This window comes from Podarcis bocagei, assembly GCF_964188305.1.
Source record: "Podarcis bocagei genome assembly, chromosome: 13".
In the NCBI taxonomy this organism is placed as follows: domain Eukaryota; kingdom Metazoa; phylum Chordata; class Lepidosauria; order Squamata; family Lacertidae; genus Podarcis; species Podarcis bocagei.
The window spans coordinates 2,471,944-2,499,494 of record NC_138138.1 but is presented as its reverse complement, the minus strand read 5'-3'; the positions used below and the strand labels follow the sequence as shown (position 1 = coordinate 2,499,494).

General features: G+C 46.8%; 1 protein-coding gene and 1 long non-coding RNA gene across 3 annotated transcripts; one reads left to right on the top strand and one right to left on the bottom strand.

Annotated features, from left to right (window-relative positions):
* Positions 1 to 942: 942 nt before the first annotated feature.
* Positions 943 to 27,532, bottom strand: SVOP (SV2 related protein). 2 transcript variants are annotated; one of them, XM_081168544.1, is made up of 16 exons: positions 27,333 to 27,532; positions 20,190 to 20,350; positions 19,863 to 19,948; positions 19,202 to 19,300; positions 16,580 to 16,651; positions 15,387 to 15,511; positions 13,963 to 14,026; positions 10,859 to 10,984; positions 10,295 to 10,423; positions 9,402 to 9,475; positions 8,004 to 8,080; positions 7,600 to 7,707; positions 6,692 to 6,803; positions 5,737 to 5,818; positions 4,655 to 4,744; positions 943 to 4,081 (listed from the first exon to the last, which is right to left on the bottom strand). In XM_081168544.1, the coding sequence occupies exons 1-16, from the start codon at positions 27,365 to 27,367 to the stop codon at positions 3,890 to 3,892; spliced, it is 1,632 nt and encodes a 543-aa protein (XP_081024670.1). In that variant the 5' UTR covers positions 27,368 to 27,532; the 3' UTR covers positions 943 to 3,889. The 2 variants fall into 2 exon arrangements, with proteins under 2 accessions (XP_081024670.1, XP_081024669.1); XM_081168543.1 differs by lacking the exon at positions 27,333 to 27,532 and having other exon boundaries at positions 20,190 to 21,426.
* On the top strand, positions 20,299 to 26,059 carry LOC308572514. The gene is made up of 2 exons (XR_014001792.1): positions 20,299 to 20,404; positions 24,118 to 26,059. It is a non-coding gene; the product is annotated as an uncharacterized lncRNA (long non-coding RNA).
* Positions 27,533 to 27,551: the final 19 nt, after the last annotated feature.

The following is a 27,551-nucleotide window of genomic DNA, read 5'->3' as shown; positions in this document are numbered from 1 at the left end:
GAGGAGCTTTCTCCAAAGATACTCTGGCAGCTTGAAGCCCTGTGGCCAAGACAAACCAATGGTTGCAGGGAAAGGCACCACCCTGATAACTGGAAGACACAGTAACCAGAGAGCAGGGCCTTAGTCGCTGTGGTCACCTAGCCCAGACTATAAAACTTCAATGCACTCCTGAGACAACCTGCTTTGCCTTCCTTAGCTGCAGAATAACTCAGGGCTCATCCAGACTTACCCTTGCCCCAGCACTTCCCCCCAAGGAAACCTGATATTTACCGCTGAATTGGAGCAAACATCAATTAGGCTTTCTCTGGATTGATGATTGGTCCAATTTATTGCTAAAGAGCAGGTTTTCTGGAGGGAAGCAGCAAGACAAGGGCCAAACAATGAGGACTGCTTGGATCCCTGCTTTCTAGACACAGGACAAGCCCATGTCTGGATAAGCCCCTAAACGTGGTCCTCCTGAAGCAGCACCTTGTTGTGCCTAAACTTGGCTGCCAGGTTGTTCCATCATCTCATGAGGCTACTCTCTACATCAGGCCAGGGCTACCTGCTTAACCTTGGAGTTAAAAATGGAACCTGACAGGGCTTCCCCTAGACCTCAGCTCTTGGCCAACTCTGCTCCCTGAGGGCATTTTAACTAGAGATGCTGAGAATTAACCTGGGGAGTTAACCACAAAGCACATGGCCTGTGGACACCCCACACTTAATGGGGCAGGAGAAGGAAATGTCTGGTCATTGTTGAGAGGGATGGGGGAAAGACGAACAGCTAGTAAATGAGAGGAAGGGCTACACCACCAGTTCTTGGGTGGTTTGTGGTTCAAGTCCATCCATGCTGGGTGACATAAATAGGCTTTTTGAGAATGGTGTGTCCTGAAAACCTAGGGAGGAGAGGTGGCCCACATTTTGGGCACAGAGTAGCCACAAAAGCTCCCATAAAGCTCACTATTGTAGAAACTATTCATTTATTCAACATAAAATATCCAGTGTGGAATCAAATCATCTGATTTTGCATCATTAACAGAGAAACAAAAATTGAGTACAACAAGCGCAGTTTTACAGAAGTCTTATTTTCAACATGAATGCACACCTAGTTTAGAAACTGTACATAACGCAGTAGAGACATTCAGGTGTTCTCCCCCCACCCCAATTCCAGCAAGCATTGAGCAATACACAAAGACCATTCATCACAGAGTATGGAAAGAATCACTTTTCCTCCACAATAGCTTTGCACATCAACAAACTGGACAACCAACAGAACTCTGAACACACAATTAAGTTCAGTTCCAAGTGATATTTTTACATTGGTGATTTTTTTATATTTTAATGGTTTCCAGGACTTTGTAGGCCTAAGGCATCAATGCCAGATTTTATATAGAGAATCAGTTTTCCAGAAAAGACAACAACACAGATTTCCGTAAGAGTCAAGAGCTTTTACTAAATTAAATCTTGGTTTCTGTTACCGAAGCGAAATCTTATGGATTCAAACAGAACAACCCCCACGTTGATGGCCATCTCTGTTAAACAAAATTTGTGACAGTATACTTTTCCATAGGACTGAATAAAGCAGAAGCATACCTAATTCAAAGAAGGTTGGTTTTGTCATACAGATATTGTGAATTCAGCAGCCACCATGATATCATATGTCCTGCCTGAGGCAGGCAGTTAAAGGGCCATACACTGGCTCTAGCCTATGAAGCTTTTAATGTGTGTTGGGGGGGACGACTCTCCCCCAAATGAGAAGCCCCAGGTCAAAAGGCCTCTGGGACCAGATGAGGGTCAAGAGCTTCAGGTTGGCTGCAGCAGGGAAAGGGAAAGCTGCACAATGTATTTCCACCCTACAAGTCCTCTTGGACTTCAAAAAAACCCCATTAGTAGGATTAGAACCACCCACACAGAAACAGGCACAGCACAGCTGCACAAATGCAGACCATCTTCATGGATTCTGCCTCTTGAAGTCCATCTGATCATAGAATTGTAGAGTTGGAAGGGACCCTGATGTCAGTGGATGTTCCTTGCAATCCTTAACAGCCCTTTTCACATGCAAATAAGCACCTACAAATTCACATGGGATACACTTATCAATGGCTATGGATGACAACTAAATGGCACCACCTTGTCTGGAGGCAATTTACCTCTGCAACATCAAGCAGGGAGGGGAAACAGCAGGGAGAGCAGTTGCCTTCATGTCCTGCTTCCTAGCAGTTATGGGCTGCCCACTGACAGAGGCAGGATGCTGGGCTGAATGGACATTTGCCCAATTCAGCAGGGCTCTTATTTGTACCTGCTTCTCCTTATAGGGTAGTTTTATTCAATGTGTTTCCAGCCCTGTTCATTTTGGGAGTTTTCTAAATCTTGGAGTATGAAATGAATTGGGCCGAGGAACCCATTTCCTGGAGAGCAAGGACTCCTACTTTTTCCATTGTTCAAAATTCCAAGATGAGGGATTAAGCATAGAGGCCAAACTCCATCCCCATCATGCATGGGCTCCTTGACTTTCCTTGGATCACTCTGACTGACCAGACAACTGCAGAAACAGCCCCAGCAAAGTGTTACAGGGGCTGGGACACAACGGAGAGAGCCATAGCATGTATTTCTGAATGCATACACACCTGGAATCACAATAGCAGGTTCTCACTGGCTTTACTGACAGGGAAATGAACTCCAAGAAAATGAAATTCTGCTTCCTGTTCTGATGGGTGAATGGAAAGATCTGTGTAGACCAGCGTTCCTTTGTTCCACAGGGGCCAGCCAGATGCCTCTGGGAAGCCCACAAATTTGCCTTGAAGCCAACAGCCTCTCCACTGCTCTTGTTCACCCCAGCTAATTGTTTTGGGTGGCATAGACTGTTCCTGAAACTGGAGGTTCTATGAGGTCATCAGGACAAATAGCCTCTTTCATGAATTTGCCAGAAGCCATATAACCCATAAATCAACAAAGTCTTTAAATTAAGGAATGAATTTCCTTTGTCTGTGCTGAATCTGCTGCCCCCCAGTTTCTCTGGATGATCCTGAGTTTAAATATTATGAGAGAAACTTTTCGCTATTGAATTTATCCACCCCACCCATAATCTCATAAAACTCTCTCCTGCCCTCCCCTCAAGTTGCCATGTTTCTAAACGAAAAAGCCTCAGATGCTTAAATGTTCCTCTTAGGAACATCCTTTCAGTCCTTCAGCTGCCCCTTTCTGCGCTGCCATGAGGACTGCTTGCGCACAACAGCCCAAATGCATGGCCCTGTTTGAAGACTTCACCTCTAGGGCAAGCAAAGTGGTGGGTTTCTTTGTTTCTTTGTGGTTAGTAGAAGAGCTCTCAGAGCAGCATTTGCTGAAGTTCCCAGCTGCTCTTTAAGACTCAGAACCTCTCTGGCAAAGAGGCTCTCAAAGGCTGATGGTCGTTCGTGGATGTTGATGGGAGTGCAAGGCAAGTGATTAATTCACAAGTGCATGAGACTGATGGAGGGCTGCACTGGGATCTGGGCCACAGATCTGCAAGCCCACTTCCTGGCATTGAGGGCATTTGTGCAGAGCCAAATCCTGTCCATCGATCTGCCTGCTTGGCATGGAGCACTTGGCGTCAAGAAACTAAGCTTGTTTGTCATCAACCACACGAAGGGGCAGACAGTTTGGCAAAGGCTCCCATTTCTCTTCCTCCCTGGCTGCATCACATTTCTCCCCCGAAACTCTCTCCCGCACGTTCACTCTCCAGATTTAATACCTCTCCTTGCACAAGTGGACAGTGATGGGTGCGAGTGAAAAAGGCGCCCAGGACACAGGTGGAGCGTTCTTGCTTTTGGACACACACGGCAGTGACAAGACATTCTGCTTCTCGGGTGCCAGAGCTGGAGGGGCGGAAACTCCTTGGACGACCTTGTGGCTGGGCCAGCGCGTCGCGTCATCACCCCTGAGACCCAGAGTTTGAGTGTGGGACTCCGCGCCCAAACATCTCCTGCCCCCATTCCCTGTGGGTGGACTCCTGCAGGCCACGGCCTTTGGTTTCGATGGGCAGCAAGCAAGAAGCGAGACCGGCCAGGATGCAGCAGCCGCTGTAGACTATCAGCGTCAAATAGACAGAGGACTCCAGCATCACCTAGAGGGGGGGGGGGAGTCAGCAAAGGCAGACACAGAAGGGCCTCTGAGTCAACTCTCAGGGTCAGAGAGCTCTGCACATACGAGTTGCTTGGGTTCACCATTAAGGGTTGGAGTAGATGAGCTGAATGTTAAAGAGCATAAGAAGAGGCTTCTGGTTTGGGCCAAGGGCCCATCAGGCCCAGCAACATCTTCTCACAGGGGCCACCCAAATGCCTGTGGGCATGGATTAATTGGGGGGGCAGGCTTTATGTTAGGGGGGCAGAACTGAGTTATCTGTGATGCAATTGGTCAGTTAGTTTTCTTATTTATTTACTTGATGGGGGGCAGCTGCACATAGTAGCACAGGTTCCCCTTTAGCACACAGGGGACCTGGAATTCTTAGGAATAAGGTTCAGGATGCAAAAACAGGCCTAGCAAATGCAGAATTTAACGTCCAAACTCTATGCCTCTGTGTAGCAACAACCCAGCTCTCTCTCCCCTCCAAAATCCTCATCCCAGGACCCTAACTAGCAACCCCAGGACATTCTGAAATACCCACCTTGATCAAGGAATGAATTTAACACACTGTTACCTGAGCGATAAATGGTGTGATGAGTGCGCCGACTCTGGCTACCCCGCTACAGGTCCCGAGACCCAGAGCACGAGTGGCTGTGGGGTAAACCTAAGGAGAAATTCATACGTGCATTGGCACATGGGGACATCTTGCGCTGAGATTCCTGCACTGCAAGGGGTTGGACTAGATGACCCGTGGGGTCTTTTCCAACTCTATGAATCTATGATTCTACATGCCTCACTTCTCTGGATCTCTGAATAGTCACCAGAAAGGTGATAAGGGGCAGTGGAGGGAAAGGATGCCTCTGGTCATATGCAGAAAGCAGCCCCCAAGCAATGGGCCAACACATACTGCCCTCAAGCATTTGAGATTTGGGGGCAGGGATTCCTCCAGGTCAAAAGCAGATGTTCAAGGCTGGTGCTAATGGCTGAGAAGGGTGTGCAGGTTCCATATGCTAATAAAAACACAACAGGAGATCCTGGGATCACCACACACATTCCATGTTCCACTGGGCAAGCGGGAAAGGTGGAGGTGGCTGCCAACTGAGGAGGTACTTACTGGATCTCATGAATCATAGGATTGTAGAATTGTAGAGTTGGAAGTGACCCCAAGGGTCATCTAGTCCAACCCCCTGCAATGCAGGAATCTCAGCTCAAGAATCCCAACCTCTCCTTCAAAACCTCCATGGAAGGAGAGTCCACCACCTCCTGAGGTGTCCATCAGCCCTTACTATCAGAAAGTCTTTCCTAATGTTTACTCAGAATCTGCAGTGCATTCTGGGCCCCCCACAACCCTAAAATTACACGGAACTGCAAGGGATTGTCATGAAAGAGACAACACAACGACCGCAGCAAGCCCTCTGGAGGCAGCAGCACAAGCCTCTCTTTCCCATGTGCTCCATGGAAACGGAGAGATCCCAGAGACTCTACGGGGGCTTGGTTTCACAGTCTCTGCCTTGCTCTTCCATGCCAACCACGATGCTCCTGCCCCACCCCATCAGGACCTCCTTGCTACTGATGCTCCTTTGCTCAGGCTGGCCCCAAATCCTGGTCCCGGGCAAGCCCCCTCCTCACAGAATATTTGGCTTCTCGTTTTCTTACCTCAGGGGTGTAAACGTAGGCGGCTTGAAATCCTCCCGAAATAAAAGCCCTTGCAATGAACAATAACACAGTGAGAACTTTCCTGTAAGGACAGAAGGACAGAGTTTTTGTTTTGAGAAGATGCTGGTACATTTTGACCGGACGCACTCATTGTACTGCTGTATCATAAGAACATGATGTTATGGGTCTGTTGGGGTTCAGATTCCCCTAAATTCCATTCCCCTAAATTCCCTTCCCCATAATTCCAGTTCCCGCCCCCAGCTACACCACTGCATCTAGGTGCAGGTTGTATGTCAGCGTAAATAAAACCCTATATCATGAAGACACTGCAGTCTCTGCTGTGCCTCATTGTCCCAAAAGGGAACACAGCCCCTGGTAAGCATGCCTCCAACCCTGAGATCTCGCACCATTTGTGCAGATGGGGGTGGTGTGTAACAATAACAGCCTTCTGCTGGATCAGGCCTAAGGGTCTGTTCTCGCAGTGGCCAGCCAGGTGCCCCAACGGGAAACCCACAAGCGGGACCCAGGCACAGGAGGACTCTCCCCTCCAGCAACTGGGATTCAGAAGCATTTCTGCCTCTGACTGTGGAGGCAGAGCAGAGTCACCCAGGCTAAGGACCATCCTTAGTCTTTCCTGTGGTCTCTTGGAAGACCAAAAATGGGAAGTGGAGGGCAGAAGCATCATTAAGCTACCATTTAAATTCTTTGTACTGGTCTGCAACCTTCCCTTTACCACGAATAATACTCTTTCTGTATCCCCCATGTGGAACCTCTGAAATACTTTGCTCCAGGTTTGCCTGAAAGTTCAGAATTTGCAGGTGTGCAGACTACCTGCTCCTCACACCAGTATGGAGAACCTCCACACAGTTAGGTAAAAGCATTTGTAGCACAACTTTGAGCATTTGCCGGGTTGGGTGGGTTCCCCCCACCAGCCAGTCTGGATCACTTTGCTCACCTTCCAACGCAGAGAAAGAGTAGGAGGCTGCAAAATGCAAAGACAAAGAAGCAGAGGGCCATTGTCTTCTTACGCCCAATCCGATCAATAACCCATAAGGTCACTAGAACACCTGGAGGAGGAGGAGGAGGAGAAGGATGTTACTGATTGAAGCAGGCTTGTGCGTAGCTCTCTGCTCGTGCGTGGTTCATTGCCACAGCCTTCATGTCAAGCAGGCAGAGCAGCAGTTATGGAAGCTGTTGCTTTTTTATGTTCAGGCCATAAATGACTAACATAAGCTCTTCTGGGGTAATGGGCTTGTGGATTTGTTTGTTCTGGCTAGCAACTTTTCTGAACTTATTTTCAAAGCCTTCCCTGCCTCTCTGGCTGCTGTGCAGCGCCCAATTCAGATGGGTCATGGAGGCAATTCTGAGGTCGGGGTTAGTGTGCGCTCTGAACATCCATAGGACTAGTGCACAGGCATGAAATCTAGTGGGTCGCTTGCTTGCTTGTTTCTTTCTTTCTTTAAAAAACTGGTGTTTCTCTGGCACATGTTCAAGGCAGTTTACAGCAACAGAGAGAGAAAGAGAATTGCTGAGACTTTAACCATAAGAACGATATACAAATCCAGAAACAAAGGAATTTGTCTTATATTGAGTCAGATCATTAGTCCAACTTGCTCAGCATGGTCGACACCAGCAGTTCCCTAAGTGGGTGATACTGCCCACCCCCTGGAGGCGAGGGTGGGATTTCCTAGGGGAGCAGAAGGAGGCAGGGGTGCTGGTATGACTTGGAATAGCTGGTGTCACTGGATCACATTCATCAGTTTTGTTGAATTAATTAAGCTACATAGTTTTAATTAGATTCTGAACGAATGTGCAAGTTTTCCCACTCGGCTAATCGGAGCCTTTAATTTCCCAGCAGTCTACCTGGGAACTCGGAGAGAGTGGTCCACAGCAGGTCGATGTAGTCCTTTTCAGTCAGGTATTCACATGCCAGGCTGCACTTGGCCTTCACTGCTTTTCTCTTGCTGGATACTTAGATGAAGCAAGAGGAGGAGGAGGGTGAATATGTGATAATTTAAGAAATTGTTCCAGCACACACACACACCCATGCGCGCATGCACCTTTGGGCCTGGCGTGCCCCTGCTGCAATTTTAAGTTGCGAGGTGAACCACCGAGTTGTGAGTGTCACCTGCGAGATCCCCTCTCCCTATGTATGCCCACTTGACCACTTGGATCAAAGGAGCTGGAACTGTGACAGCGTTTGCAAGAAAATGGTATTTTAGTCTGGCAGCAGCCGCCCTCTGGAACTCCCTGCCTGTTGTACTCACAGCTGCAGAGGTCTCCTGCTTGAAAGAGCTCCGTGGTTAGTAAAACTAAGCCGTAATAAGAAAAGGCATTGGAGAACCTGGAGTGAAGAGAAGCAGAGAGAGCGTTGCAGGCAGGCAGGTGGATTGGAAAGGAACATGGCATGGCCCTGAATCTGGGGTGGGGAGGGGCTGCAGGCTCAGGATCCAAGGGGGGAAAGGGGATTGTGCATGTGTGCACACAGTGCAGCTAGGTTCAAGCTCACAGTCGGCTGGGGTGGCCAGGGCCAACCTTGGTCCGCATCGTAATTCGCAGTTAGCTTGCCACAGTACAAATCTAGTGTCATAAATTCAGTCAATAGTCCTCTGAACATAAGAAGATAAGCAGAGCCTGCTGGATCAGGCCCATTTAGTCCGGCATCTTGTTCTTGCAGTGGTCAGCCAGTTTCCTGTGGGAAAGCAGGGAGCAGAACAGGAGCACAAGAGCCCTCCGGCCTCCCGGGGCTTCCAGCAGCTGCTGTGCAGAAGCAAAGCTGCCTGCAGAGGCTTTGGAGGCAGAGCATAGCCATTGCGGCTCAGAGCCACTGATGCCTCCTCCGTGAATCTGTCCCATTCCCTTGGCCTCTTGTTTAACGCATTGACCGTGTCGAAGAAGGAACCTGCAGGCCAGCATTTAGCAAACAGCATCTGCTAAATTCCCTTTTCCTTGGGCTGCACTTTTAATGTTTTTGACCAAAAAAAGAGAGGGGTCCTGATCAATTTTAACACAAGCACTTACAAAATTAGCTTTCAAGGGCTCTCCTATTTTTCTCTTTCACACTAAAGGGAAACACTTTTGTTGCAGTGGGGCTGTTGCTCAGTTAAAGAAATATGAATTTAACTGCACAAGTTTTAATCAGCAGAATAAGTGGGGTGCACTAATTTACACCTCTGGCTATTTAAGCATTTGCATTAATCAGTTAATTGACTAGAGCATATGTGATGGATGAACTAGGATGTCTTTAATCAGGTACAGCCTCGTCTCTTGCACTTTTAAAGAGTGCATTCCCCCTTTTGCATGTGAGTTTCCCCCCACCTCGGCTGCCCCAGTCTCTCATTGCATCAGGGATGTTGGCAAAAGGAGCCAGGCATTGCAGCGCCCCCATGTCAGGTGGCCAGGTGGTGGTACTGCATTGGTCAGATCCAGCAGGGATTGTGGGGCTTGAGAAGCCAATTGAGATCCCGCCTGACTCTATAAAGCTGCCAGATCTGTGCCCCGAGGGCGCAAACCAAGCCACAGGGCCACCCGACTAATGTGCCAACTTGCCCTCAGGCCACCAGATCCCATGATGAAAGGAGGTTATATACAGTAGGTCTAATAAATAAAATAAATAAATCTCAGAGAGGCAGGCTGACCCTGAATCTTCTCTATCTTCCTCTTACCATATAAACCAAAGCAGGAGTGTTGTCCATCTAAACTGGGGGGTGAAGAGGTCCCTCATCTTCCCTCTGTCTTCCTGTTTGGAAACAAACATATACATAGATATAGGGAAGCTGGGTGCTGTCAGAAAACATCGGCCAAAGGGGGGGGGGCACCATGGATTTCTTAGGAGTTTGCCTGGCATTCCTCATTCATCTGATGAGTCCCTGTGGCAGCTTCCCCGCTGTCAGAAATTAGCAGCGCCACATTCACACCATACATTTAAAACACTATGATACCACTTTAAATCAATGTTGCTTTGCCCAAGGAATCCTTGATTCCCCTCTCAGAGCTGCAATTCCCAGAGTGGTTTAACAACCAGTCCCTCTTCTCAAGGAACTCTGGCAATTGTGGCTCTGGGAGGGGAAGGGAGGCTTCTACAACTCTCAGCACCTGTAACAAACTACAGTTCCCATAATTCTTTGCGGGGAGCCATAACTGTTTGGTATCATAGCACTTTATGTGCAGGGCGTGGATATGGCCCAGCTGAGTACCTGAGATGGGGCCTTTTCAGAGGTGGCACCCATAATATGCCTGCCTCCCCTCCCCTGCTTACAGCAAATACACTTTTATTTTAGCTAGTTTTCATATGTTATTTTAATATTTTTTACTGATGTTGTACATATTATTTATTGTAAGACATCTCAGACATTTTAATGAAGTGAGATACAAATCTTGCAGACAAATGAAGAAAATAAATAATCCCAGGTCTGGGCCAAGTGATCCATGCACACTTTTGTTGAAGCTTGCTGGATTTTGGGGTGGTTGTTTCATAGAACCCTAGAATGGCAGAGTTGGAAGGCTCCCAAAGGTCATCTAGTCCCACCCCGAGGGGTGCCGGTCTGCCTGCACTCACCTGCCTGGAGATGATCAGTTTCCCCAGAGGCATTGGAGCACCATTCTCAGTCGCTATCCGCTTCAAAGTGGCAAAGGCTTTCTCCTGATTCCCAGATAGCACATCGTATCGCGCACTTTCTGGTAACCACTGTAAAGGTATGATAAATTTATTTTATTCATTTCATAAAAATTATATACTGATTGATTGCAAAAAAATACACCTCAAAATGGTTTACAAAAAAAGAACAAAACATGAAATTATCAGTTCATTTTTTTAAAAAAACCACTATCTAAAACATTTAGAAAAACCCCAACAAGCTGAAAGCCTGATTAAAACACTTGTCAATAGTGTATATATCTGGATAGTCTCACCCCACCCAAAAAACGTTTTTGGCAGGTGTCAAAAAGAGTACAGTGAAAGCGTCTGCCTGATGTCAAGTGTGTGTGCTGCCACACTAAAATATTGATTTCTTACAATCACTTTCTGTCCAAAGGCAGGAGACCAACCAAATGGACAGGACTAATCTGAAGCCGTGTCCCCCCTCCCTCCCCAAGACTTTGGGAAGCCAGAAGGAATACCTACGAAACACAAGATGGCAAAGAGCAGAAGGGGGGCCGCCGAAAGGATGAGCAGCCAGCGCCAACCCAGGGTGGGCATCACGAACACCGCCAGGAGAACCTCAAAGACAGTCCCAATGGCCCAGAAGACCTGCCCGTGTGGAAGGACGGAAGCGGGTTTGGAGATGTCAGCCCCATCGCAACAGGTGAATAACAATAAATCTCTGTTCTTGGCCCTTGCCTGAAGAGCAGGCATTTGGAATACTTAGTAAGCTTTCAGCTTTAAGCGGCACTGTCATAAGACCTCAAAGACAATATCTTGATATTTATAAATAAAGCATAACCTTTTAAAAAATGTTACTACCCCAACACCAATATTATTAATTTTTTTTTCCAGGGAATGTGAACAAAATAACCCACATTTGCAGGTATGCTTAATTTTAACTTTCATTCAGTTTTGCAGTTTTTCTTTTCTTACCCCCCACCCCAATCTCTGCTGAGAGATTCCAAGGGTCTTTGCACTTGACTGAGGAGCATCGCCTTTCAAGAGGGGCTTGCTCCCTACAGTGGCGCAGCATTGTATTCAAAGGTAGCCAAAACACCATCTCTATTTCCTCCACACAGCTGGTCTATCTGTTAGCTTCACCCTTCTCCCCACAAAAAACCTTTGCTAAAACACAACCCCAGCCTCATGCAAAAAGGGCATTTCCTCTCTGCAGTGCCATCATGCCCCTGTAACCCTGGCAACCCCCCTCCCAACAATGATATTGACATTTGCCAACTAACACACAGCTGGGAGGGGACCTGGCATTGTCAGGGTGAGGACTCACTATCCCATTTTCTTCTTTGATGGCACCTCTTTCAGTACCTCTCACTTAATGAATCCAAAATGGTTTCCAGAGAGTGGTAGGGGGTGTTTTATCTCATTGTTGATGGCCTCTCAGCTGATGGATGGCGGCTAACAGATTGAGGTTGAATCCTGACAAGACAGAAGTACTGTTTTGGGGCGACAGGAGGCAGGCAGGTGTGGAGGACTCCCTGGTCATGAATGGGGTAACTGTGCCCCTGAAGGACCAGGTGCGCAGCCTGGGAGTCATTTTGGACTCACAGCTGTCCATGGAGGCACAGGTCCATTTTGTGTCCAAGGCAGCTGTCTACCAACTCCACCTGGTACGCAGGCTGAGACCCTCCCTGCCCCCGGACTGTCTCGCCAGAGTGGTGCATGCTCTAGTTATCTCTCACTTTGACTACTGCAATACACTCTATGTGGGACTACCTTTGAAGGTGACCCGGAAACAACAACTAATCCAGAATGCGGCAGCTAGACTGGTGACTGGGAGACCACATAACACTAGTCTTGAAAGACCTACATTGGCTCCCAATACATTTCCGAGCACAATTCAAAGTGTTGGGACTTACCTTTAAAGCCCTAAACAGCCTCTGTCCAGTATACCTGAAGGAGCGTCTCCACCTCCATCGTTCTACCGGACACTGAGGTCCAGCACTGAGGGCCTTCTGGCGGTTCCCTCACTGCGAGAAGCCAAGTTACAGGGAACCAGGCAGAGGGCCTTCTCGGTAGTGGCACCCTCCCTGTGGAATGCCCTCCCACCAGATGTCAAAGAGAAAAATGCAGTGGTACCTCGGGTTACATACGCTTCAGGTTACATACGCTTCAGGTTACAGACTCCGCTAACCCAGAAATAGTGCTTCAGGTTAAGAGCTTTGCTTCAGGATGAGAACAGAAATCGTGCTCTGGCAGCAGGAGGCCCCATTAGTTAAAGTGGTGCTTCAGGTTAAGAACAGTTTCAGGTTAAGAACGGACCTCCGGAACAAATTAAGTCCTTAACCTGAGGTACCACTATAACTACCAAACTTTTAGAAGACATCTGAAGGCAGCCCTGTTTTGGGAAGATTTTAATGTTTAATACGTTATTGTATTTTAGTGTTTTGTTGGAAGCCGCCCAGAGTGGCTAGGGAAACCCAGCCAGATGGGCAGGGTATAAATAATAAATTATTATTATTATTATTATTATTATTATTATTATTATTATTATTATTATTATTATTATTATTCCCTGGTGGCCCGCTGGAATGTGGAGTTAAGCAGGGCTATTGACTGTCAGGCTCTGAAGCGCCCTCTCCGATTGCATGGAGCCCCGACAGCCCCATGGTTTTCACCGGAGCTGAGGGCGAGGAAACAATCGCTGAGATGGCTAAAGCACCAGTGGCAGAAAACTCATTCTGAATCTGACCAGACACGGGTTACAGCTCAACTTTGAGCCTACCAAGTGACGATAGCGATGGCAAAGAGAACCTTCTTCACCGCCTCTATTGCATCTGCAGAAAACAGCAGCAGGTGGTTCGCAGTCTAACAGAACCACCTGCGCCATGTGGAACACCCTCCCGTCAGATGTCAAAGAGAAAAACAACTACCAGACTTTTAGAAGACATTTGAAGGCAGCCCTGTTCAGGGAAGTTTTTAATGTTTGATGTTTTATTGTGTTTTTAATATTCTGTTGGAAACCGCCCAGAGTGGCTAGGGAAACCCAGCCAGATGGGTGGGGTATTATTATTATTATTATTATTATTATTACTACTACAACCACTACTACTACTACTACTACTACTACTACTACTAGCCAATCTCATGAGGATGCTGGCTAGACTTATGTTCTAGGCCTTGCTAAATCTATTGATCAAACCCCACATTTACTAATTTCATAAAGTATGGGGCACCCAGGAAACCTTGCCCCCTGAAGCTCCATAACACTTTGTTATTGTGTGCTATTTAAATGTATTTCTTGTTTAAACAAATAAATAGATTTTTTAAAAATCATATTGAAAATATCCCTGACAGTTCACTGTGCTCACTGCGACTGATGGGGCCAGAGGCTAAAACATCTGGAAAGCCCCAGTTGTGGGAAGGTTGAAAGCATGAACCACAGCAGCAACGGGTTGAGGGCCCCCACCCCAGGAAAGGCTTTGAAGGAAGGAGCTCCCACTGATCTCCTGATCACATCTGAACCTTCGCTTGGGATGCTCTCTGTCCTGGGATGGCCTTGCATTTTGGAGCAGAATGGTAACCCCTTTCCTGCCAACAGCCTCGCGCCTCTTTGTTTTTCCACCTACCTCAATTAACAAAATGCATTTTGCTCTAGATTTCATTGGGAGGAATTCTGCATACAGCGTCACCCTGGAGAGAAAGGAAAGAGAGGAGGCAAAGTCACAAGGAACACACAGAGGGGGTGTGCGTTTGGAAATCTGATGGCCTGATGAACTGACACGGGAAGAACTTAATACAACTTTATTTGCCCTGGCCAAACAGCTGATATACCTACACACCACAACCACACAAAATATTATAAATATAAATTATCTATTTTGGGGAGGCAGATGACTTCTAAATGTGATATAAAAATGTCTTCAGTAAACGTAATATGCAAAGGAAAAATATATCACACAAATCCTCAGAAAAAGGAACATATCCCAGTAGCAGAGCCAACATGTTTGAATCAAATGGCATTAATAAGATTCCCTTGCTAAGGATCGCTTGGCAGACTTGGGAAAACTCAGTGCTTGGCAGCTGATATAGTGGAGTCCAGGGTCCAAAACTGGTGGTTTCCCCATGGATTTGTGGTTTGGAAATTCATCACTCTGTAATGGTTCTGAAAGCTTTGGTTTGATTTTGTTCTGGCTCTTGAAAAAACTTGAGGGGTGGGGGTGGGGGCTGGCTTTATTTCCAAGTGGATGCTGGTGCCGATGAAGGAAGCCCACTAGCCATTGATTAAAGACCTGCTCAGGTTGCTTTGAAACAGCCCACCTGTGGGGCAGAGGATCCATGTTCACAGGTCCAATGAATGGGGAGAAGGAAGGAAGTCAAAGTGCTTCTCCTGACCAGAGCAAAGCAGGCCTGGAGTCATTCCAGGGGCACAACTCATCCTCCCAGTTCAGGAGCTCATGCCTTATTCAGGACTGGTCTCTCCTGCCCCGCCAATTATTTCTGCCATTTTCATCTCTGAATTCTGCCCTTGTCTGGGCCACGTTTGCCTTCCCAGAGGCACATGGATCCACACTGCTAAATGTAAGCAGCTGAAAAGGTTGGGCTTCCCAAACGGAAGTGCTTTGCAGTTTAGCTGAGCTCCTTTAGATATTTGAAGATGGTCATAATACTTTGGGGTGGGGAAGATGGAAGGCAATTACTAAATGCAAAAGAAGTTTGGGACATACTCAGCTTTTCAACTGAAGAAAAAGAAGAAGAGGAGTGTGGATTTGATATCCCGCTTGATCGCTCCCCTTCAGGAGTCTCAAAGCGGCTAACATTCTCCTTTCCCTTCCTCCCCCACAACAAACACTCTGTGAGGTGAGTGGGGCTGAGACACTTCAGAGAAGTGTGACTGGCCCAAGGTCACCCAGCAGCTGCAGGTGGAGGAGCGGGGAAGTGAACCCGGTTCCGCAGATTACGAGTCCACTGCTCTTAACCACTACACCTCACTGGCTCTAAAGCACTAAAACCACCAGGAAGGGAGGGGCAAGGAATGGGAATATTGACTTACGACTGAGGGACTCCTCCGATGCCAAAGCCCACCAGCCCCCTCAGCACCAGGATCCAGCTGTAAACGGGTGCAAAACCGCTAAGAATACCATAGTATAAGGTCCAGAGCACACTGATCTTTAACCCCTGCATTGGATTAAGAAATACAAAATTGAAAGAAGACCACTGCCATACTCTCTGACAAGCTTCTTCCTGACTTCAAAAGCAATTCTCCTCTTACAGGGCCAACCATAAAGTCTGTGTTGTCAATCTCAAGACTGGATTACTGCAACGCGCTCTAGCTGGGGCTGCCCTTGGGCCTGGTTTAGAAGCTCCAGCTGGCGCAGAATACGCCTATCAGATGGCACATAACATGTGACCCCATTCTTGAAGTGTCTGCACTGGCTGCCCATCTACTACTAAACCAGGTTCATGCCCTTGTGTTTCTCTATAAAACCCTGAACAACTTTGGGGCATTGTTGGTTGTTCCCCGACTTGGTGAGACTCATTTGACAACAATGAGAAACTGAGCATTTAGTGTCATTGGCCCAGCCCTGTGGAACACCCTGCCACTAGAAATTCATCCGGCACCTTCCGTTTCAACATGCTGGGGGGGGGGATATATTCCTCCAGGCCTATGCCAGCGATTAAGAATGCATCTTGCCACAATAGTTAGCTGATTTCTGATTTAAACATTTTTTTAAAATGGTTTTTATTGTATGGTTTTATGTACAACTGTTCTAAACTGCTCTCTTATTTTTTTAAAAAAACAATTAGTCATATATAGCTAAATAAATAAATAAATAAATAAATAAATAAATAAATAAATATCCACTATATCTTACACCAAGGAAAATGAATCTGTGGCCCTCCAGATATTGTTGGACACCAACTCCCAGCAGCCCCTGCCAGTATGACCTACAGTGAGGGATGATGGGAGTTGTAGTCCCATGATCATCTGGTGGCCCCAGGTTCCCTGCTGTAACTCAAAAGAAAAGCAGAAAGGTAATTACAACCCAAGAATGTGGAAGGGAGGAGTGAACTGAATTTAAACCGAGTCAGACTTGGAAAGATTAGTCCCGAGTAGTGGCAGAGAGGTACACCGCCCGGTTTGAAGCCCCACTGCCTAACCACAGAGGGCCTTCGTGGCACTCAGTTTGGTGGCAGCAACTACTTCTGCCTGGCAAATACTTCAGGGGAAGGCTGGAGACTTACTGTTTTTCTGCCATACTGGTCTGAAATGTTTCCCCAGAGTGTGGAACTGAACATCATTCCCATAAACACCACCTGCATCAAGTGAAAGAAAGGATATTTGTTATTCACAGGCTGAACTGGGAGTGTTCTGAGAGAACCATCTAGAAAAGAAAGCAAAGAAGAAGAAGAAGAAAATATTCTTAGCCCAAGTTTGGCAAGATCTCAGAACTAGAATTTGGCACACAAATATCTGAATTTTGAGCCACAACTTGACAAAATGTCCAATTTTTGGATGATCCCACAGGGTATTGGAGATCTGTTATAATGGCTGACAGAGAGCATCTTAGAGGCTGACAGTAAAACGGCAATATTGTGAGGAGTGAGAGACAGATATATCCATCATAAATTCCTCATATCAATCTTTCCACTTTTAGGGGAGAGGGGTGCGGGAAATCTGACCTCAGAGCTTTGGCCTGCTAACATTTGGCCTGCTAACATTGGGGCTAGATGGGGAGGGTTATGTACAGATTTTTGTTATAATCACCTGCTAACTGCATGATGGAATCAGTCATACAGCCCAATGAGTGTCTTTTACCTGTCACATCTGGTTTGGCAGCTGTGGCCATTTCAGGACAGAGAGAGCCTTCCCAGAGTGATCCACACACTCTTGGACTACAGCAATGCACTCTGTGTGGGGCTGCCCACTGAGCTGGTTCAGAAGCTGCCCCTGGCTCTTGGCGTCTCTCCTGGGTGGCTCTTTAGGGGGAAATGAACCACCAACCCTGAAAGGATGGTCCTGGCTGCTGAACCTGCTTCAAGGCACTTAAACGGAGGTGGAATGGGGATTCTTTAGCTGTGATTCCTGCCTTGGACTCAGGGGCAAAGGAAGGCGCTGTGGCACCCAGGGCGGGCGTCACTACGGAGGGCGCATGTGCGGTGTCACTACGTACAATGCATGCGCCATATATAGTGACACCGCACATGCGCTGTATAGCGGTTTGCTGCCAGCGCCGCATGGACGGTGCCAGGAGCCCTCCATCGCCACTACAACCGCAAACGAGCAGAGGAGCCTGGCACTGTTCGTACGGCGCTGGAGCAGCGCTGCAGCAAACCGCCAAATACAGTGCATGTGCGGCGTTGCACACATGAGCTGTAAGTAGTTATGCCGCACATGTGCTGTACAGCAGTTTGCAGCCAGCGCTGCTCCAGCGCCATATGGACGGTGCTGGGATCCTCTTCTCGTGGCTGCAGCCGTGAACGGAGGAGCCTCCACATGCAGCTGCAGCAGCGCAATGGCTGTGCGCGCCGCCGCAAGCCCCCACAGGGTGACTTCTTGCCACCCCCGCAGTCATGGAACCCGGGGCTTACCGCCCCCCCAACCACCCCGTTGCAACCACTGCTTGGACTTGATGTCCCTTCCAGCTCTACAACCCTACGACTTTGTGGACTTCCAAAGCACAGCGAGGCTCTTCCTGTTTATGAAGATCTGCCTGTGAGGCTCTCTCTGTCTTCTTTAGTTGAGGCCAGGAGGAGGGAGAGGCTTTCCACCGGGGGCCCCCCAACTCTGGAACCCCCTGTGCATTGAGATTACAACTGGTGCCTGCCCTGAGAACCTTTTGACACCAGCTGAAGGCCCCGTTATTTGCCAGCCTTTGGGTGAATGGTTTGGGTCATGTTTGAGGTTTCTTTTAGTTGGCTGGTTGTAATCATCTGCCTTGTTTTTCATATCTGAATGGTGAGGTATCTAGTTTTGTTTTAATTTGTAACACACCAAGTAATGGAATTTGCTATGAAAAGTGAGTAAAAGCATTTTTCTTTTAATGACACCATTGTGGTCATGTCCACACCATATATTTAAAACACTTTTTAAGACGCATGGCTTTCTCCAAAGAATCCTGGGGACTGTAGTTCGCCCCTCATGAAGCTGCCATTCCCAGCACCATTATCATTGTTACTATGATGAGATGCATTATCCACCCTTCACTGGAAGGTCTCAGGGCAGGTTACAGAAATATAAAATAAAGCATTAAAACAAATTACTATCACAACTAGAGTAGGTCCTAAAATATAACGATATCTCAATGGTCAAAGGGACCGGGTAAAGAGCCAGGGTGACAAACTACAATTCCCATGATGCTTTTGTGGGAAGCAGTGTGCGTTAAATGTGGTGTGGATGTGACTTGTGTTCAGGAAACATCAGCACAACCCTACACTGGAATATGGTGGACAATAGAGCTACCAATCATGTCCAACTCCTTGTAGATTTATCTCCAGAGAGATTAAAGCTAAGGGAGTTTGCCTCGTGGCAAAAACAGTGTGTAGCCTCAACAGGCACCTTTAACCAAGCCCCAGATTCCTGCAATTCAAGGGTAGTGAAAAGGTTGCCCAAAGGAAGAATAACCTCCACCAATAAGCAATGCTAGAGTTTAGAGCTGAAATTTGGTGAACGTGAAGCAAGCCACAGTGCGAGGGACTGTAACACGCAGGTGTCTTTGTGGGAGAAATAGATTCCTTCAACACTCTTGGGCGTTCCACAAACTGGTGAGCTTGCTGGACAGAAAGGGTTTTTTGACTCTTTGAACAACCCACAGTTAACGAGTGGAAAACCTTACAGAATACAAGAGCTGTCTGGTATTTTCCTACCGAGGTTAGCAATGCAACCTGCCAGGTGGGTAATCGCCACTCACAGTGAAGCTGGGGTGCAAGGATGCTCAGAATCATCATTTCCATGGCATCAGCCATCTAGAAGGGCAAGAAGGAAGAAGGCATTAGTTAGAGCACCAGCTCACCAGATTTCTCTTCACCTTCATATGTGTATATATAATTGATTTGTTAGCAACAAAAACAAAGTGCAAACACAGCACAAGGAAAGCAAATAAAGAACCAACCATGTACATCATAAAGCCTCACAGCCTGGATAACAGTACAAAGACACAGCACAGCCCAAAGCGATAATAAAGTGTTAACTCATAAAAAGATCCCCTTTGCAAATAATAAAAACATGTAAAAATAAAAGTATTCTCCACCTGTAAGTTCCATCATTATTGAGAATAAAGGTTCTGTATAGTCTTAAATGAGCCAGGCAACTGCATGTACTGGTGACTTTGAGCAACTGTGTGCCTCAACAGTTGCCTAAAATCAAGCCATATATCCCAAAGCCAGTCTCTTCTGGCTCAGTGCCTCCCATCATCCAGGCCAGGGAAACTGAGGAAAATTAAGGTGGGAAATAGTTGCCGTTTGTGGGCCAACCATTCCCTGTCCCTGGCCTCCCTTGGCTTTGCTATTTCTAGCAACCTCTACTTGCCCATGCTAAGCCTGTCAGGATGGAGAGTTTCCACTGGAACCTGCCAAATCCGATGGCTTCCACCGCATCTTCCACCATAAACGTATCTAGAACAACAAAACAATATAATAGTACAATGTAACAGTAACTAAAAAAAAATAGCAATACCCACTAAAAGACAAAAGGGGGGTCCTTGGGCCAGCAACCCCAATCCACTTGAAAGAGACCAGTGTTAAAATGAAGTTATGAAAGGCTATGAAAAGTTTTGGGGTATTTAATTTTTTTCACAATGCATATTAACATTTTGCTCCTTCCTCAGGAGTGAGGGCAGATGTCCACACAACTCACCATCAGTTGGGTTTGCAAACTCCTTTGGCACCATCCCTCCATCTTCCAGCTCCACAGCCTCTAACTGCGTCTGGACACCCTCAATTTGGACTTCATGCTCTCCTGAAATGACATCTTCATCTGACCGTGAACTTTCCCCTGTGCGACGGAACTTGACAACCCTAGTGGTGTGGGAACCATAATGAATACATGGCATGGATGTACAGAAGAAACAGGTGTGCATCACGTAAGTGCTTTCCCTCAAGGGTGAGGAACCTGTGGCCCTTTGGATGTTGTTAAACTAGAGCTCCCAACACCCTTAGCCATTGGCCATGCTGGCTGCTGAGGCTGCTGGGAATCAGAGCCCAACTTCTGGGGGCCCTGCTTGTGTCTTCCACAATAATGCAACACCTAGATCATCTTATTCTCTTTGGAAATCACAGCAATGTTTCTTGTGGACTTGCATTTCAGACTTGAAGTGAATGTTTCCACCTGTGCCTAGTTTTATATTAATCTCCCATCCAAAAAGGATCTCATGCTCAGCCTTGTGAGTTGTAGCTGGTGCACAGCAATTTTCCTGGACAACAAACATGCACAGCAATTTTCCTTGAAGGTGAAGGACACCTGACAGCCTGACAGAATCCAAATTCTGTTTGTTTCTGCAAAAGAGAATGACACCTAATAGGTTGCAATAAGTACCCATAGCTAGGGATGGAAGGAACTGTCAATTTTCCTTCTCTCAGTTTCTCATTTTTCCAATCTTAAATCTAGTTCTTCACATTTCTGCAGAAATTTGCAAAAAATAATAGTTGTAATCCACATGAAAATTCTTCAGCATTTTAGTGCAGTTTTTTTCCAAATAAACACATTTTTGTAGGCAGTTTTGGCCAACATATACATTTTGCAAGCATTTTCTCCTAATATAATGCACTCTTGTATTTGCACAAATATATTTGTTTTTATGTACACTTTCCCCCAGTACATGCATTTATGTAAACCTTGTCTGGTCAGAGAACTGCATTGCAAAATTGGGATAAGTTTGCATTTCAAAGGATGGTCCCAGTTTGCATGGTGTTTCAGAAAGTGAATTGCATAGATTCGGCTGAACTGAATTTCTCCTGCATGCCTATCCATGATGGGATACCTTTACCCAGCCCACCTTTATCCTATGCCCACATACCTGGGAGCAAGTCCCACGGAACTCAGTGGGACTTACTTTTGAGTAGACACGTATAGAATGCAACCCAAAGCAAAAGAGGCAAAATCACATTAGATCAGTGTTTCCCAACCTTTTTTGGGCAAAGGCACACTTGTTTCATGAAAAAAATCTCGAGGCACACCACCATTGCAGCCCCGTGACGTCAGCGCGCAGCGTCACGCCGGGAGGGACATGAATTGCTAGCAAATTACATAATCACCTCCTTGAGGGCTGGCTCATCTTCTCCGAAGGCAGAACCCCATTAATTAACAGCACAGACTCACACCATAGCCAAGACGAGGGGGGAAAACCTCAGTCATGCACAGTCATGCACATGTGGGGGCTAAATGAGGACGAAGACCGGGCAGAGAGCAGGGTTCAAATCAACCCACCTGGCCAGGACAATCCCTGGGTGCTCCCTTGGGCCACTCGCCTGACCCACCTCGCAGCGCTGTTGTTGCGAGGATAACACGGGGAGAACCACGCGCGCCCCCAGGAGCTCCTTGGAGGAGAAAGCGGGCGATGAATGCAATGCACGAAATATATGAGAGGCGACCAGGTTTTGCAGGTGAGGGGCCCCCGCCAGCCTCCGCTTCCAACACCCGGCGCAACGACGCCGAAGTTTCCCCCCGGGCTCGGCTTGGGGAGCAGCGCTGCTCCCCCCGGCTCCCCTTCGCCCTCCCGGCTCTCTCTGCCGCCCACTGGGGACCCCTCTCACCTGCCAAGTCCGGAGCGCCGGTGGAAGTTGCATGCATGCATGCAGGGCGCCGCGTTGCCATTGCATTGCACTGCACTCCATGCAACGCCTGCACGCATGCATTGCCTTGCACGCCCGCCAAGGGGTCTCCCCGCGGTCCGATGCGTCCCCTCCGGCGCGGATGCAGCATTGCAAAAATAAAAAACCCCCGACACAGCCCTACCTGGGGGGCAGCCTCCGCCTCCGCCGCTCCGCCTCCGCGGGGATCCCCGGGCTCCATCCTGCCGCCCGATCTCCGCGGGGACGCAGGCAGGCTGCGCGGGGTCTGCGCGGAAGAGCCCCTGCCCGCCCGGCCGCCGCCGCTGCGCTCATTCCATGAGAGGAGAAGAGCGCTTCAAACAAAACGCCCGGCCCGCCAGGCCACGCTGGGAAACGTAGTTTGCACACCCCGCGCGGGCGCGGAGCCCAAGGGCGAGGGGACTACGGATCCCGGCAGCCCCCGCGCCGGGGACGGAGGGGGAGAGGCCGGGTGCAGGGATGGAGGGACGGGTGGGCGAGCGAGTGAGTAAGTGGCAGCCGCCAAGCCTTGGCCGAGAGCCAGGAAGGGCCTCCCCGGAGGAGGAGGAGGAGGAGGGAGGCGCAGAGCGGGAGGGAGGGAGGGAACCCCAGGGGTCATCTAGTGACGGCGCCCCAATCAAAAATTTGACTTTAAAAAAAAAAATCTTTCGAATTTTTTAATTTTTCCCACGGCACACCAGGCAACATCTCGCGGCACACTAGTGTGCCGCAGAACAGTGGTTGGGAAACACTGCATTAGATATACTGTACACACGTCAGCAAACACAATGGATGATACTTCATTTTTTAAAATTGACATTTTGAGATAGGAAGCAAGAAAACAGCATCTTTTCTACCCAAAGTGATTGCTTTGCTTTGCTTCATCATAAAACTGGCCCTGGAAAAAATTCTCATTGTTCGCTAGCTAGAGCTGGGTGCTGAGGCCCTTGCAACTGTTTCCTAGGGCTAAAATTAAATGCAAGCAATTTGAGGCACTAATGTCTTGACAATATGAAAATATCAAACCCCTCTTCCTCACCCCCCAATTTAGTTCCATTTGCAAACTTTATCAAAAAATAAAAGACATCAGGATAGTTCTGAAATTTTCACTGGTGGTTCTGATGAGAGGCTACATTTTTTATTATTATTTTATAATGGACTGGTGCTGTTTTTCCAGGAAAAGCCCATCGAAAGTTGCTTACAAGTTGTTCTAGACTTGGAAGGTCATGATAACAGATTTGGTTGGCATGCATATCTATGGTGTGAAAAGATAAAAGTACATAAATAATTTTTAACACATTTGGTAAGAAAATCAATTTATGGTGTATGGGAGAAATATAAAAAAATTGTTAGTGCAGAAAACACCATGGTGGCTTTCCCCACTAAAAGTGGGGAAAAAGTTGGATGCGAAAAATAAATGGTAACTTATAAAGAACTGTTAACAGAGGTAGAGAACCAACTGAAACTAAAGAATTTTGAAGATATAAGAGAGTTTTTAATAGATTGGTTACAATACCATCAATTAAATGATGCATTTAAAAAGGATAAAAGAAATGGATTCAGTAATGAAATCTCAAGGTTTGAAAAGGAATTGTTGGAAAATAAAGTAAAAACACTGTCTAAAATGTAAAAGATGCTGTTAGAATGGTATACTAAAGATGAAGAGGTTAACTTGGTAATGATACAATGGGCAAGAGATTTTGGATACAATATTCAACTCTCCTCTTGGGAGAAGCTATGGAGAGAGGACTTAAAATTTACAGCATGTACAACACTGAAAGAAAATTATATGAAGATGATGTATAGATGGTATTTGACTCCCAGTAAGTTAACAAAAATGTATAAGACTAGTTCAAATACGTGCTGGGAATGTAAAGAAAAAGAGGTCATCTTTATCATATGTGGTGGACCTGTAAGGTGATAAAAGCATATTGGGAAATGATATACAATGAGTTTTTAAATAACCTTTGTTAAAAAACCAAAACCCTTTTTATTAGGAATTTTAGGTGCAGAGATACCAAGGGACTTCAAAAGACTGCTCATGTATGCGATGACGGCAGCCCAGGTACTCTTAGCCCAAAGATGGAAGAAAGGCAAAACACCTACAAGAGAAGATTGGACAACAAAATTGATGGACTAAATGGCTAAAATGACTGGAAAAGTCGGGAACCAGGATGTTACTTTTTTTAACAAGGACTGGGATTTTTTTTTAAATTTTACTTGAGAGAACACTGTAAGCAGCTAAAACCATTAGTAGGACTGAAATTACACTTGCAATGTGAAAAGAACCATGGATATAAATAGAGTTTTAAGGATAAAAAGAGGACGATACGATATGCAGTGGAAAATGGTTATTAGCGGACTCCACTTTTGATTCTATTTTATTATAAAGGTTAAAAAAAACGCAAAGCTGCTTACAACAATGGGAAGACATATATAATGAATTAAAGAAGATATTTAGACATATGTTCTTGAAAAAGCCAGATACATTCTTGTTGGCAATGGTAGGAGAAGACATTACTAAGAATGACCAGAAATTGTTCTTATATGCAACAACAACAGCGAAGTTGTTGTTAGCCCAGGTTTGGAAACAACAGCAATTACCAACAGTAGAAGAATGGTGACAGAAGGTAATGGAATATGTAGAAACAGCTAGATTAACGGGGGAAATTTGACAACAGGGCAATGAAACATTTAAAAAAGAATGGGGAAAATTTATGTCATACATAGGAAGGATAAGGTGAAATAGTGAAACCAGTAGAACCTCATAATGCGAAATACAAAGAAAATTTCTGGATAAAAAAATAATAAAAAGTAAAATGTATAATATGATTAATGTAACCAATGGTAGTTGTAAATGAATACAGACAGACAATAAGAATTGTATATACAGGAGGATTTATTTGGCTATAGACACTCTATGGACAAATACGAAAGAAGATCAATAATATACAAAAAGGATGAAGACAATGCGAAAAATTTAGATGTGATATAAAAAGCCAGAAGAAGGAAGGAAAGAAGGAAGTTGGCCCTTAGGAGCAAATATAAATGTAAAATGTAATACAAAATGTGTATGTGGAGTATGTAAATGAAAATCAATAATGAATATTATGGGGGGAGGAAAACTACAAGTCTTTAAAAATAAATAATTAATAAAGCAAGCTAGAACCAAGAATAAAAACTGATTCAAATAAATAAAAACAGGCTCAGAATTCCCAGGACATTGTAATATTCCAGCCTCCATGCAGCAAGCTGAGCAAAAAGGTTATACAGGGAAGGCAAATAAAAAAGGATGAGGCTTTAAGTTCGTCCAAAGATGCCTGAAGTGCTGCTGCCCCCACAGCACTGCAAGGAAGAAGGCAGGTCCAAAGGTGTGGAGCCACCACATAAAAGACTCTATCTCTCTGTCTCTCATGGTTGCCAGCACACAACTAAAATTGAGAATTACCCCTGCAAAGAAACACAACACTGTATCAATATTATCCAGAGTGCAATGGGGGGAGAGGCATGAAGGCACGTCTCCACCCCCATCATTCTGCCCAGACGCTGAGGTCCAGCGCCAAGGGCCTTCTGGTGGCTCCCTCATTGCGAGAAGCAAAGCTACAGGGAACCAGGCAGAGGGCCTTCTCGGTAGTGGCGCCCGCCCTGTGGAACGCCCTTCCAGCAGATGTCAAGGCAATAAGCAACTATTTTACTTTTAAAAGACAACTGAAGGTGGCCCTGTTTAGGGACGTTTTTAATGTCTGATGCTGTATTGTTTTTAATATTTGGTTGGAAGCCGCAAAGAGTGGCTGGGGAAACCCAGCCAGATGGGTGGGGTATAAATAATATATGATGATGATGATGATGATGATGACTCAATGGCAAGGCACATGTTTTGCATGCAGAAGATCCCAGGTTCAATCCCTGACATCTCCTGCCCTGAAACCCTGGAGAGCAGCTGGCAGTCAGTGTTGACAGTACTGCCCTAGGTGGACCAAAGGTCTGACTCAGTAGAAGGCAGCTTTCTGTGTTCCTAATTAGTAGTGTTGCTTTGGAAGAGTGAATGTCCTTGGTCAACATATCCAGAAACTGGAGAGGATGGTAGTGCATTCCTTCTACTATTGGTTGTCACCCTTTGCCCATTCATATTTTATCCACAAGTTCTTCATAAGCATTGTAGTCCATGATGCAAGAAGCTGGCTAACTGACCTTTGTTTTTAGCAACACCATGTCTTTGTGGCTTCTGCCAATGCAGCTGAGTGGGGAACTATGGCTCCCAGGATTTGGAGGGGTAGTCATTTGCTTTAAATGCAAGGTGTGGATCTGCTCTTCCGCCCCACTGAATTCATTGAACAGGACTTATTTATGAGTAGACATGGTTCAGATTGCACAGTTACTGATCTTTGCCTTGAAGTGGGGGAGGGAGGTCTTGATTCCTGAAATGTTTCACAGCCGTGCTCTTGTGTGCACTACAGAACCGCATGCCCACGAAATGGAGCTAATTATACCAGCGCCTGAAAGATACTTAAAGGAAGTCTTCACTGACTGCCAAGGAAGAAATCTTATTTGCTCTCACGAGCTGTGCCTGGACTGCAAAAAAGAATAATCTTCCCTCCCCCCCCCCCACAAAAACAGAGCCAGACAGTCACAGAGAAGCAGAAGGCAGTGAAACCTTAACCCCTGCATTTGTGTGGGTGTCACTGTTGGCTGCACATATCCACGGAGTGAGCACCCTCCCCCCCCCCCCCGTGCGGCAATGCAAAGCCCCTCTTCTCCAAGCCTCAGAATGTCCAACACCAGACCTGGTGGACCCCAGTACAAAGCTCTGTCTTAAGAGGAGGGAAGATCCCCTCCCCATGCCAGAAGGAGGCATCATGTTAGAAGGAAAAGCCGGTGGGGAGGTGTCTAGAATGAATATATTTAGCACCCCTAGTTGCAAAAGCATCGGCTGGGTTGGATGGTTCCTTCTGAAATCTTTAAAATACTCACCTGGTTTTGATTTAAAAGGTGTGACAGTCATTCATAAAACGAGGCTCTTGCGTAGGCAAGCAAGGAAAATTGCTGGCTTCCCTGAGACCTTGAGGCCAATGGCCCCCTTTGGAAAGAGAAACCTCGCTGCAGGGAGGGGGCTGGGGGGGCTTGCGATTCTCCTGGAGGTCCTGGGTTATTCTTCCCGCCCCTCCCTCTTCCCAGCAGAGCTCTAGCCCTTCTCCCTCCCCGGGTTACTCACGGCAGCTGTCTTAGCTGGAATAAATCTTCCTCCATTGCGAAGCTAGGGCTGGAGAACCCTCGCTCATTTCTCTTACATGGTGGGAGGAAGGAGAGGCGCGAGGATTTCAGGAGGTCTCCGTGCTGGACAGCTCCCGTTTCTGCAAGCCGAGCTGAGCTGGGGAGACCCGGGAGAAGGCCGAAGAGGGGCGGAGGGGAGGAGGAGGAGGAGGAGGAGAAA

What these genes read in the sequence shown, in the direction of transcription:
- SVOP (XM_081168543.1), bottom strand. Translation starts at nt 20,412, where the DNA reads ATGCACACCTGTTTCTTCTGTACATCCATGCCATGTATTCATTATGGT. An exon ending in CTCCTGCTTTGGTTTATATG is followed by an intron (nt 8,081 to 9,401) that starts GTAAGAGGAAGA and finishes TCTTCACTCCAG; the next exon opens with GTTCTCCAATGCCTTTTCTT. An exon ending in CCTACGTTTACACCCCTGAG is followed by an intron (nt 4,745 to 5,736) that starts GTAAGAAAACGA and finishes ATTTCTCCTTAG; the next exon opens with GTTTACCCCACAGCCACTCG.